This window comes from Oncorhynchus masou, chromosome 12 (assembly GCF_036934945.1).
Source record: "Oncorhynchus masou masou isolate Uvic2021 chromosome 12, UVic_Omas_1.1, whole genome shotgun sequence".
NCBI classification, from domain to species: domain Eukaryota; kingdom Metazoa; phylum Chordata; class Actinopteri; order Salmoniformes; family Salmonidae; genus Oncorhynchus; species Oncorhynchus masou.
Window position 1 is genome coordinate 61,838,458 of NC_088223.1, and position 12,799 is coordinate 61,851,256.

Sequence of the window (12,799 nt, forward strand, 5' to 3'; positions counted from 1 at the left end):
TCCCAATCAGAGACAAAGATATACAGCTGCCTCTGATTGGGAACCACACTCGGCCAAACACGCAGAACTACAAAACATAGAATGCCCACCCCACATCACACCCTGACCTAACCAAATAGAGAAATAAAACGGCTCTCTATGGTCAGGGTGTGACATGTACACAGTGAGACAGGACATTAGAGTGCCTCTAGCCTCCACTGTGGTCAGAAAAACATTGTTTGTTGCTGTCTGTAAACAGCAGAGGGGTTTGAGGGTAAAGACCAGGGGTCTGACAGATGGTTGCTGATGCAAATTGGTCCATATTGATTTGCAGCATGCTAGTTGTGACCCAGAAATACCTTCCCTATTTTTACCCCATTGCATGCGCACACAGTACGTCAGAGAACTGACAGTGACAGTCAAAAACACAGAGCGCTGTCCTCACCCTAACTGTGCTTTGACGAGCAGCTCAAATGCCAACGCCAGCCTCCCAGCAGGCCTGTCTCCATCAGCAAACAAGGCTCTGGAGGATCATAGTTAGAGCTGAGCATCACCAACGTAGAAAGGCACCCCACTGACAAGTGCTGTGTAGAGACAGCTACGCATCACAGAGATAAGAGTCCACTGTGGCATCACTAATGGGTAGAGACATCATGGGGCTCTGTGGTCAACAACATCCCTGACTATCTCTGAAGCTGAGCTGCCTTGATGCCTTGCACAGACACAGCCCTGCCTGCCTGTCTGTCTGTCAGTTTGCATAGAAGATCAACTGAAACTGTCAGAGGACTCATGGGAGGATTTTGTGGACATATTCAGCAATTACAGTGCTGAGTGGGAAGAAGAGAAGTCGCTGATATAAGTTCTACACAAATAAATGAAGTGTTTCGTAACACTAAAATTAGTGGCAAATGAGCTACCACCACCTTAAACATAAACTTTGCTGGAGTATTTAAACATATGGTTGTGAGGGTATTGGGACAGATTTAAGGTGTACTGAAACATTCATCCTGAGGTGTTCTGAAACATGACATGGTGTTTTGTAACACTAAATAATAAAAAAATGTGCAGCACCTTGTCAGAGACTGGGAGCACGAACACTGAGAAGGTTGAAAACACTATTTGAGTTTTGAGTTCTGTTTAGTGCAGAATTAGATCCCTTCTCTTTTGGTGCTGTTTCCTATTTCTAAAGCTTCTAAACACTATTGTGGTGTTTTACATCCTGTCTAGTGCAGAGTTAGATCCTGTCTTCTGGAGTTTTCAAATACTGTAAATGGGAGTCCCTTTCTCAGTGTATATTCCCTGACCTTATATGGTGCATTTACAAACTTATCAGTAATTCCAAAAGGTCAAAAATGTTAATTATTATGCTCAAACAAAGGACACCAGAAAATGTATTAATGGGTTTTCACAAAACTCAGTTTGTCCAGAATAATAACTTATGAGTACAAAATTACTGTTCAATAAATAATTTTCAAGCTTCAAATGCTTTATATTTCATTGACAAATTATCAAATGAAAACATTAACAAGTCTAAAATGTTTATATTGATAAAGTAAGACAGTTCAAAGATCTGTGATGTATTTATCATATTAACATCCTTAAAAAAATACAGGCAATGACTGCTAGAAGTAACACTTATAAAAAACTTGTACATAACTTCAGCCCAGGGCTCAATACGATCGCTCAATACAATCCACCAAATCAAATCAAATTGTATTGGTCACATACACATGTTGAGCAGATGTTATTGTGTAGCGAAATGCTTGTGTTTCTAGCTCCGACAGTGCAGTAATATCTAACACCTTCACAACATACACACAAATCTAAGTAAAGGGAATTGAGAATATATAAATGTGGATGAGCAATGTCAGAGCGGCATAGACTAAGACACAGTTGAATAGAATAGAATACAGTATATACTGTACATATGAGATGAGTAATGCAAAATATGTAAACATTGTTAAAGTAACTAGTGTTCAATTTCTTAAAGTGGCCAGTGACACTTTATGCTAATGTCTTGACCTGAGTCTTTATATTCAGATGATGTCCAGAATGGAACAGGGCCCTAATCGACCATTACCGCTGCAGTCTGTGCGAGGACGTCCTGAGGAAGTTGGCCTGCAGAGACACCACCCTCACAATCGACCAGCTGGTGGACCTGTCCATCCGGCTGGACAACCTGCTAGCTACCCGCGGACGATCAGATCGGGGTCTGGTGGTTCCATCCTCCCGCAACCCCTCTCCAATACCCATGGAGCTGGGAGGGGCGGTATGCAGGGAGACCGGAGGGGGTTCCAGCTGGTGCACCATCTGTTGCCGCAGAGGTCACACTGCTGGTCGGTGCCAGGTTGGTTCCTCTGGGGATCGAGGCAACAGGTAGGGCGCTCTGGCGTCACCCCAGGTGAGCCGGCACCATTCTCACCCAGAGCCCTCTGTTGCACATATGTTTGTGTATGTCACTTTCCCTGAGTTTTCCCCGCATTCCCAGCATAAGGCGCTCGTCGATTCTGGCTCGGCTGGGAATTTTATTGATAGAGCGTTAGCCCATAGTTTAGGGATCCCGATTGTTCCCGTGGCTGTGCCCTTCCCCATTCACACCTTAGATAGTCGACCATTAGGGTCAGGGTTGATTAGGGAGGTCACCGCTCCTATGGGCATGGTGACCCCGGGGGTCACAAGGAGATAATTAGTCTCTTCCTTATTGACTCCTGTGTTTCCCGTGGTGCTGGGCCTACCCTGGTTAGCTTGTCATAACCCCACTGTTTCTTGGCCACAGAGGGCTCTCACGGGGTGGTCGCGAGAGTTCTCAGATAGGCGTTTAGGCGTGCTACAATGGTGGAGAGTCCAGACCAGGTCACCACCGTGCGCATTCCTCCTGAATATGCCGATTTGACTCTTGCCTTCTCCAAAAAGAAGGTGACTTTCCAGGAGTAACGTGTATCCCCTCTCACCGACAGAGGCTATGGAAACATATGTCTCCCTGCGTCAGGGGTACATTCGGTCCTCCACTTCACCCGCCTCCTCAAGTTTCTTTTTTGTGAAGAAGAAGGTGGGGGGTCTGCACCCATGTATTGACTATCGGGGTCTGAATCAGATCACTGTGAGGTATAGTTACCCACTACCACTCATCGTCACAGCGATTGAGTCAATGCACGTGGCGCGCTTCTTCGCTAAACTAGATCTCAGGAGCGCTTACAACCTGGTGCGTATCCGGGAGGGAGACGAGTGGAAGACGGCTTTTAGTACCACCTCAGGGCACTATGAGTACCTCATCATGCCGTACGGGTTGATGAATGCGCCATCCAGTCTTCCAAGCCTTTGTAGACGAGATGTTCAGGGACCTGCACGGGCAGGGTGTAGTGGTGTATATTGATGACATTTTGATATACTCCGTTGCATGCGACGAGCATGTGTCCCTGGTGCGCAGGGTGCTTGGTTGCCTGTTGGAGCATGACCTGTAGGTCAAGGCTGAGAAATGCCTGTTCTTCCAATAGTCCATCTCCTTCCTAGGGTATCGCATTTCACCCCAGGGTTTGGAGATGGAGAGTGACCGCATTTCAGCCGTGTGTAATTGGCCAACTCCCACCACGGTAAAGGAGGAGACACCTGAAACCCCACCTCTTCAAGGAATACCTAGGATAGGATAAAGCAATCCTTCTCACCCCCCCCCCCCCTTAAATGATTTAGATGCACTATTGTAAAGTGGCTGTTCCACTGGATGTCAGAAGGTGAATTCACCAATTTGTAAGTCGCTCTGGATAAGAGCGTCTGCTAAATGACTTAAATGTAAAATGTAATGTAAATGAGGTGCAGTGGTTCTTAGGATTTGCCAACTACTACCGGAGGTTTATCCGGGGTTTTGGTCCCATTACTTCACTGCTGAAGGGGGGCCCGGTACGCTTGCAGTGGTCAGCTGAGGTGGACAGGGCTTTTAGTCACCTGAGGGCTCTGTTTACCTCGGCTCCCGTGCTGGCCCATCGGATCCCTCTTTGGCATTCATAGTGGAGGTGGACACGTCCAAGGCTGGGATAGGAGCCGTGCTCTCTCAGCACCCGTGTATGCCACCGAAGCTCCGCCCCTGTGCCTACATCTCGAAGAAGCTCAGCGAAACTATGAAGTGGGGGACCGGGAGCTGTTGGCTGTCGTCAAGGCCTTGACGGCGTGGAGACATTGGCTTGAGGGGGCTAGACACCCTTTTCTCATCTGGACTGACCACCGCAATCTGGAGTACATCCGAGCAGCGATGAGACTGAACCCTCGCTAGGCAAGGTGGTCCATGTTTTTCACCCGTTTTGTGTTTAACCTTTCCTACAGACCAGGCTCCCAGAACGTGAAGGAATACGCATTGTCCCGGCTGTATGACACAGAGGAGCGGCCCATGTATCCCACTCTCATACTCCCCGCCTCCTGCCTGGTGGTACTGGGAGTGTGGGAGCTGGACACGGACATTGAGCAGGCTTTACGTGCAGAGCCCGCTCCCGTTCAGTGTCCCGCTGGGCGTCTGTACGTCCCGTCTGCTGTTCATGACCGGTTGATCTATTGGGCCCACAAGTCACCCTCCTCTGGTCATCCTGGGATCGGTCAGACAGTGCGCTGTTTGAGCTGGAGGTACTGGTGGCCCACGCGCCAAAAGGAGAACGCAGTTTGCCACCACAGTGAGGCCCTGGTGTTCACACTGGGGGACCAGGTCTGGCTCTCAACCCGAAACCTGCCCCTCCGCCTGCCCTGCCGGAAGCTTGGGCCGGGGTTTGTCTGTAATTGTTTCTTGTAGTGCTTATGCACGGTATGCTGGTATTTACCGGGTTTTGTTTGACCCATTTATTGTATTGATCTGTTGATGGTGGTTTATGGATATTAAACCACGCCGTTGTAAATCAGTTATCCCACTACTGCGCCTGACTTCTCTGCAGCCAGTACGCACCTCAGTACGTATGTTTTTCTGCAGGGAGACATAAATTACTAACAATAACAAATAATAATGATAGGACATAAATACATAATTAGGTTCTCAATATTGTAATATTAATAAATTGCAATATGAATTTACAATTATGAAACATATCAATAGCAATATGCAAAATGCATACATGATTAAGCTATGCAAATATAGCAACAAGATAACAATATGAATTGTCAATAGTATGATGCAATAACATGGTGTGGTATGGTAGGTCAATGCTAGAGCAGGCTAAATTGGCAGTGGTTATTTACATACATACATCAAACAATAGATACAGCTCATAAAGTTAGTAGGCAAACAAGCCGGTAGTATTAACTAAAAAGCAGGCCTTAATTTAAAACAGGTGCACAAAAGGTGCAAGCAAGGATTTGGCAATTAACGACTACATGTAGCATCATGAAAACTGATCAATTAATTAAAATGGCTGTTTGACTTGGATTATTAGCATTGGTGGCTGAAATGCTACACAAATCAAATATTCTTATTGAGTGAATTCCTTTACCGTTTCCTTTCTCAATTTGATAACATTGTACTCACGTTTTCATTGACACATACATGGATTGTTGTGGACAGTTTTATCTGAGCATCAAAGATTTTCTATTATATTGACAAGATAGTCGTGTTACTATTAACAATGGAAAAACATGTCCTCGAAGATGGAAGGCAGGCTGGAGGAGGCAAGATCAGGTGGGACCATTCTAGTCAATGAGAGGGCAGATATGTGTGTCCACAACAGGCAATTGAGATAGATAGAGGCCTCATCTTTATGTCTGTGCCATTGAGGCTATCTCCATTTTAAAGTAGTCAATTCCTTCATTGGCTGATTGCTCCCAACTCATAGGAATCCCCACCCAGTTGACTACTTTAAAATGGTGGAAGCCCTGAATGACAATGTCCATGCTAAAATGAGCAATGATGAGTCTATCTATGACAACAAGCACAATTCCAATATAAAGTTGCTTTGGGGTAAGTTGACAAAATGCTACATGCGTCTTCTTATGTCAGTGCATTTGTAACAACCTAACCATTACAAAACTTATATTCGATTAAATAAGCTGCACGGGGCGGTGTGTTTGGGATTATTGTCATGCTGAAAGACCCAGCCACGTTTCATCTTCAATACCCTTGCTGATGGAAGGTGGTTTTCACTCAAAATCTCACGACACATGGCCCCATTCATTCTTTCCTTTACACGGATCAGTCGTCCTGGTCGCTTTGCAGAAAAACAGCCCCAAAGCATGATGTTTCCACCCCCATGCTTCACAGTAGGTATGGTGTTCTTTGGATGCAACTCAGAATTCTTTGTCCTCCAAACACGACGAGTTGAGTTTTTACCAAAAAGTTCTATTTTGATTTCATCTGACCATATGACATTCTCCCAATCTTCTTCTGGATTATCCAAATGCTCTCTAGCAAACTTCAGACAGGCCTGGCACTGCAGGATTTGAGTCCCTGGCGGCGTAGTGTGGCTTTGTTACTTTGGTCCCAGCTTTCTGCAGGTCATTCACTAGGTCCCCCCGTGTGGTTCTGGGATTTTTGCTCACCGTTCTTGTGATCATTTTGACCCCACGCGGTGAGATCTTGCGTGGAGCCCCAGATCGAGGGAGATTATCAGTGGTCTTGTATGTCTTCCATTTCCTAATAATTCCTCCCACAGTTGATTTCTTCAAACCAAGCTGCTTACCTGTTGCAGATTCAGTCTTCCCAGCCTGGTGCAGGTCTACAATTTTGTTTCTGGTGTCCTTTGACAGCTCTTTGTGGAGTTTGGAGTGTGACAGATGTCCTTTATACTGATAACAAGTTCAAACAGGTGCCATTAATACAGGTAACGAGTGGAGGACAGAGGAGCCTCTTAAAGAAGAAGTTACAGGTCTGTGAGAGCCAGAAATCTTGCTTGTTTGTAGGTGACCAAATACTTATTTTCCACCATCATTTGCAAATAAATTCATAAAAAATCCTACAATGTGATTTTCTGGATTTTTTCCCCCTCTTTTTGTCTGTCATAGTTGAAGTGTACCTATGATGAAAATTACAGGCCTCTCTCATCTTTTTAAGTGGGAGAACTTGCACAATTGGTGGCTGAAGAAAAACTTTTTTACCCCACTGTACATTTGCCATCTTACTGCCCCAGCATTCAGGGGTTACATTTCTTGTCTCCCCTGTCAAAATTTCACTCCATAATAAAGGTGGAATTTCACAAAAATATATTATCTCTAGGCCATATTCAGACTTGAGATAAGATGACTTAACATGACTTGAGTCTACTCATCTCAAGTCTGGAACGGGCTCCAGTGCTCAGTGTAACAAGGGTGGTTTAGCACACCAGTTTAGTCTTGAAGACTGGCTGAGTGCACTAAGGCAGTGTTTTGACAAGTGGGAGACCTGGTTTCACATCCACCTTCTTACATGAATGCCATTGATGAAGGCCCACTATACACATGTGACCTCTGCTGTAACTTGCATAGCCCTAAACATTTTGATTGTAACATTATTTATCATATCACAATGGGCTTGGCAACTGTAGCCTATAATTAGTGCTAAAGTCTACCCTGGAAAAATTATTCAATTCCCAGTGTCTTCTTTAAAATGTTAATCAAAATATTTAATGAAAATCCTCAATCAATATTTATGCTATAAACCATTTGCAATTTAAAACCATTTGATTGTATGGGAGACAGTCTGCCAAAACATAATTTTAATGTTTTAATGTTGCCTTTCAAATGCACTGAAACACCAAAAGTGTTTTCCCAACACTCACTTAAGAACACAATTATTCAGATTAAAGAACCAATTTGGGTGTTTCAGAGTACTTCCAGTCTATTTTTAAATACATTCAGTGTATCATAACATTTACATTGGGTTTACATTAAAACAGCAGATCTCACCATAGGCGCACTACTTTTTATGGTTTTACTACACAATGATGGTGTTGTGAGTCTTTCTATTTTAACAGTGTACACTCCCAAAACAAGAAAACAGACATACCAGTTAAAAGATTGTAATACAAGGGTGGGTTGGAAAGGTTATGATTATAATTGCCCAAATGAGGTAGCCTTGTAATTACAAGACTGTGCAGTGAACATTCATGTAAACTTGTGAGATTGAGAGGCTTCGAGGCTGGAAATGAGGCTGAGAACAGATGAATCCATTTGCTCTGTTGACTTACTAGGATACTTCAAAACAGAATCAATATATAGTAAGCCCTTTCATGAGTAAATACATGTTTGCTCTCAGGGTTTGATACCCAGTTCAATCACAAATAGATATCTCATGTGTAAGTGGCCCTCATGCTAATATCCTTGCTTCTGTGCTATACAAACGGTCCTTCCCTAGACAATGAGCTCTATCCTGTAGGGAGAGTCATAATAACAGCCTGTCAGTCAGTCATGGATAATTAAGTGTTGATTTCACCTTGCCTGGTGGGACCCCAGGGACTGAGGATGCTATCACCGTCTGACTATCACTGTTTATAAAACGAATAATATCCCTCATCACACTGACCACTGCATTTCAACCAGCCAATGTTTACCATGAATAAAGCTAAAATAAACACAATCGCCCATGCAGACACACATAAACACTGAGCCAATGCTGCTTTCTTATCTGACCGCTATGAACGCCCTCTAGCCAAACAAGTTTCCTCAGCACAGCAATAAGGACCAGGCTAATGATGCAGACAGTCAACATGGAAGAGGAGGGGCAGCTTCTACACTAAATGTACCAGAAAGAGAGAAGGACGACATTAAACAAGTTTTAAAAAGCTGAAATAAATTACGAAAAACATTACCAACACTGAAAGTAAACAAAAATGTAACTTTTTTAAATACTTTTCCGTGGCTGTAAAAGAGCTGGATCTTGGCTTGGCTTTGGGGTTAAAAGAAAAAAAATAGATACAGTACCAGTCAAAAGTTTGAACACACCTTTCATATATGACATTCTTCAATGTAGCCACCCAATACCTTGATGACAGCTTTGCACACTCTTGGCATTCTCTTAACCAGCTTCATGATGTAGTTACCTGGAATGCATTTCAATTAACAGGTGTGCGATGTTAAAAGGCAATTTGTGGAATTTCTTTCCTTCTTAATACATTTGAGCCAATCAGTTGTGTTGTGACAAGGAAGGGGTGGTATACCGAAGTTACCCCTGTTTGGTAAAAGACCAAGTCCATAGTTTTTTTTATTTAACCAGGCAAGTCAGTTAAGAACAAATTCTTATTTTCAATGACGGCCTGGGAACAGTGGGTTAACTGCCTGTTCAAGGGCAGAACGACAGATTTGTACCCTGTCAGCTCAGGGGTTTGAACTCGCAACCTTCCGGTTACTAGTCCAACGCTCTAACCACTAGGCTACCCTGCCGCCCAGAACAGCTCAAAGAACAGCTCAAATAAGCAAAAATAATTGACAGTCTATCATTGCTTTAAGACATGAAGGTCAGTCAATACGGAAAATTTAAAGAACTTGGAAGTTTCTTCAAGTGCAGTCGCAAAAACCATGAAGAGCTAAGATGAAACTGGCTCTCATGAGGCCTGCCATAGGAAAGGAAGACCCAGAGTTACCTCTGCTGCAGAGGATCAGCCTCAGAAAGTGCAGCCCAAATAAATGCTTCACAGAGTTCAAGTAACTGACACATCTCAACATCAACTGTTCAGAGTTACCAGCCTCAGAAAGTGCAGCCCAAATAAATGCTTCACAGAGTTCAAGTAACAGACACATCTCAACATCAACTGTTCAGAGGAGACTGAGTGAATCAGGCCTTCATGGTCGAATTGCTGCAAAGAAACCACTACGAAAGGACAGCAATAAGAGACTTGCTTGGGCCAAGAAACACAAGCAATAGACATTAGACTGTTGGAAATCTGTCCTTTGGTCTGATGAGTGCAAATGTGAGATTTTTGTTTCCAACCACCGTGTCTTTGTGAGACGCGGAGTAGGTGAACGGATGATCTCCGCATGTGTGGTTCCCAACGTGATTCATGGAGGAGGAGGTGTGATGGTGTTGGGGTGCTTTGCTGGTAACACTGTCAGTAATTTATTTAGAATTCAAGGCACACTTAACCAGCATGGCTACTGCTGCATACTGCAGCGATACGCCATCCCATCTGGTTTACGCTTAGTGGGACTCATTTGTTTTTCAACAGGACAATGAACAAAAACACACCTCCGGGCTGTGTAAGGGCTATTTGACCAAGAAGGAGAATGATGGTTTTGCATCACCCGACCTCAACCCAATTAAGATGGTTTGGGATGAGTCGGACCACAGAGTGAAGGAAAAGCAGTCAACAATTGCTCAGCATATGTGGGAACTCCTTCAAGACTGTTGGAAAATCATTCCAGGTGAAGCTGGTTGAGAGAATGCCAAGAGTGTGCAAAGCTGTCATCAAGGCAAAGGGTGGCTACTTTGAACAATCTCAAATATAAAATACACTTTTAACACTTTTTTTGGTTACTGCATGATTTCATATGTGCTATTTCATAGTTTGAATGTCTTCATCTATTATTCTACAATGTAGAACATAAAGAAAACCCCTGCAATGATTAGGTGTGTCCAAACTTTTGATTGGTTCTGTACATTTGGGGTTGGGGGCCCCCTGAAGGTCTCCCCCATAGAATTAGGAAATAGAATACTAGAATGGCCATGAAACTTCTAATGATGGGATAAAGGTCAGCCATTTTGGTCAGGGAGTTGTTCAACCATGGTTTGCCAGTGCTGTGATAAGATATTGTGCCATTATGACAACATTCCATTAAAACAATTGCAGTCAATCCACAGCCATACACTGGCTGGAATCAGTAGATGACAGGACTTAGACAAGTACTGATATTGTATCATATAATAACTCTCAGCTTTCCAAGAATACAAAAATGTGGACATTTATGGTCTTTGTTTTACTTTCCTGCATAAGTCAAATCCGGATTATGCCTCTACTGCCATTTATTCCAATTAGACTGGGTTGGATTTCTCCCTGACCAATATGGCTGCCATTTTCACCCCACTCTGGAATTTTGAGGGTTTATGACATAGCCTCTCTAGTATTTGAATAGGACTTCTATGGTAGGCCCCCTCCCCGAACAGTCGTAAAAATATAATAACAATTGCTGTAACACTGCAAAATGTTCTATCAGCATCATGGCAACGTGTAGAATAGCAGGAAAATAGCTTTAGAAATGCTCAATTATCTCTGTCTCATTGCAAAATGTGTAGAATAGCATGGGATTAGCTATAAAACTGCACGTGTTCCTCTCTGCCCCATGGCAATATGTGTAGAATTGCAGGAAATTAGCTTAAAAATGCACAACTCTTTTAGAATCATTGCAAAACATATAGAATAGCATGAGATTAACTATAAAATGCAAATTGTTATCCTTACCCGATGGCAAATGTGTAGAATTTTAGGGAGGGGGGGGGGCTAACAGGTGGCTATCGTACCTCTGACACACAGACTAAGACACAGATACACAAACGCTCCACATTGCCACCAGTAAAACATGAACCATTTGGTTGAAATCGGAAAGTCCACCTGCATTTGACAAGTCTAAACAGCACAGCCATACCGGAGGCCTCTACCAATCAGCTGAGCATGGAAATTATAAACACTTCCAACTCTGAGCTGGTGGGAATCATCTTTCTCTCACATAGATTTACTCACTACTGCATGCAACGGATTTTAGTTGAAACATTATAAAAAAGAAGAAACCAGCACACTGCTCTTGACTGACAGCTGTCACTATGGTGACTGATCAAATCTCTAAGAGACTGACATAAGCCAGTCCTTAAGTTTGTGGAGTACAGATACTTGTGGCAGGAGACAGACGGTGTGAGGCTGGGACAGATAAGGAGTCTTACCTGTACGGAGTTTGAGTAAGCCCCTCTCTCCTCCACTGGTGGGAACACCTGCCGTCCTGCTCTCCTGAAGAAGCGAAACAGGGCCATAAGAACCCACCGCAGCATAATGCCTGTGTTTCTATTGCTACCTCCTATCTCTCTGTCTCTTTTTCTTTATCTCTGTGTTTCGTTTTCTATTTGTCTCTGTCCTTCAGCCACTAATAATATCTTTCTATCAGTCTCTTTGGCTCTCTTCATCTATTACTCTCCTGGTTGTCAGAGTAAGTGGAGACAGTCTCAGTACATAAACAAGCCTACACATTTCTGTGCATGCTCCAGGCTTCTCTCTCGGTCTAACACTCTCTCTGTCTCTCTCTCAAGACTCTCTTCAAATCTCCTCCCCTCCAACATTCTCTCCACTCAGCCCCACCCCCCTTGTCTGTCATAATAATACTGTGAGTGGGGTTATTATGTTGCGTGTGTGTGTGGTTTAGGCAATCCGTATGTGCACACTTGTATGGAAACTACATGTTTGTGTGAATGTCTGTGAATATCCCCAATGTCATCCCCACCTGCTCCAGAACAACTGCAGAGTTCCAAAAACAGACAGAGGAGCAAAGAGGAAATACCTTCAGAAGTATCTCACTCTCCCCCCTCTCTTTCGCTCGCTCTCTCACACGCACGCTCACACACACACACACACACACACACACACACACACACACACACACACACACACACACACACACACACACACACACACACACTCACACACTGATATTGATCTTTAAGTGCCGGTGAGTGAGAGAGATATTGTTTCAGACCAGGGTCAGAGAGGCTTGCTGGCTCATTGGGGGTTGCCTTTGTGCAAGCTCCTATAACAGAAGGCTTCATGGAGCAGCATTCTATCACACACACAAGTCTATTAGCTTACAATAGCACTGTCAGGTTGGTCTGTAGAGTACCGTAGGTAGCCTATGATAACTAGTTGGTTTTAAATGTAATTAAATTAAGGTATTAAATAAGTTTTAATAA

General features: G+C 43.7%; 1 protein-coding gene across 1 annotated transcript in view; it reads right to left on the reverse strand.

Annotated features, from left to right (window-relative positions):
• LOC135550585 (cGMP-dependent 3',5'-cyclic phosphodiesterase-like) overlaps positions 1–12,136 on the reverse strand; it is a 48,816-nt gene extending 36,680 nt beyond the window's left edge. The window contains exon 1 of the mRNA XM_064981530.1: positions 11,786–12,136. Coding sequence (XP_064837602.1) covers positions 11,786–11,890 — 105 coding nt within the window. The 5' untranslated portion in view covers positions 11,891–12,136. The remainder of the gene's footprint in view (positions 1–11,785) is intronic.
• Between the last annotated feature and the right edge of the window lie 663 nt (positions 12,137–12,799).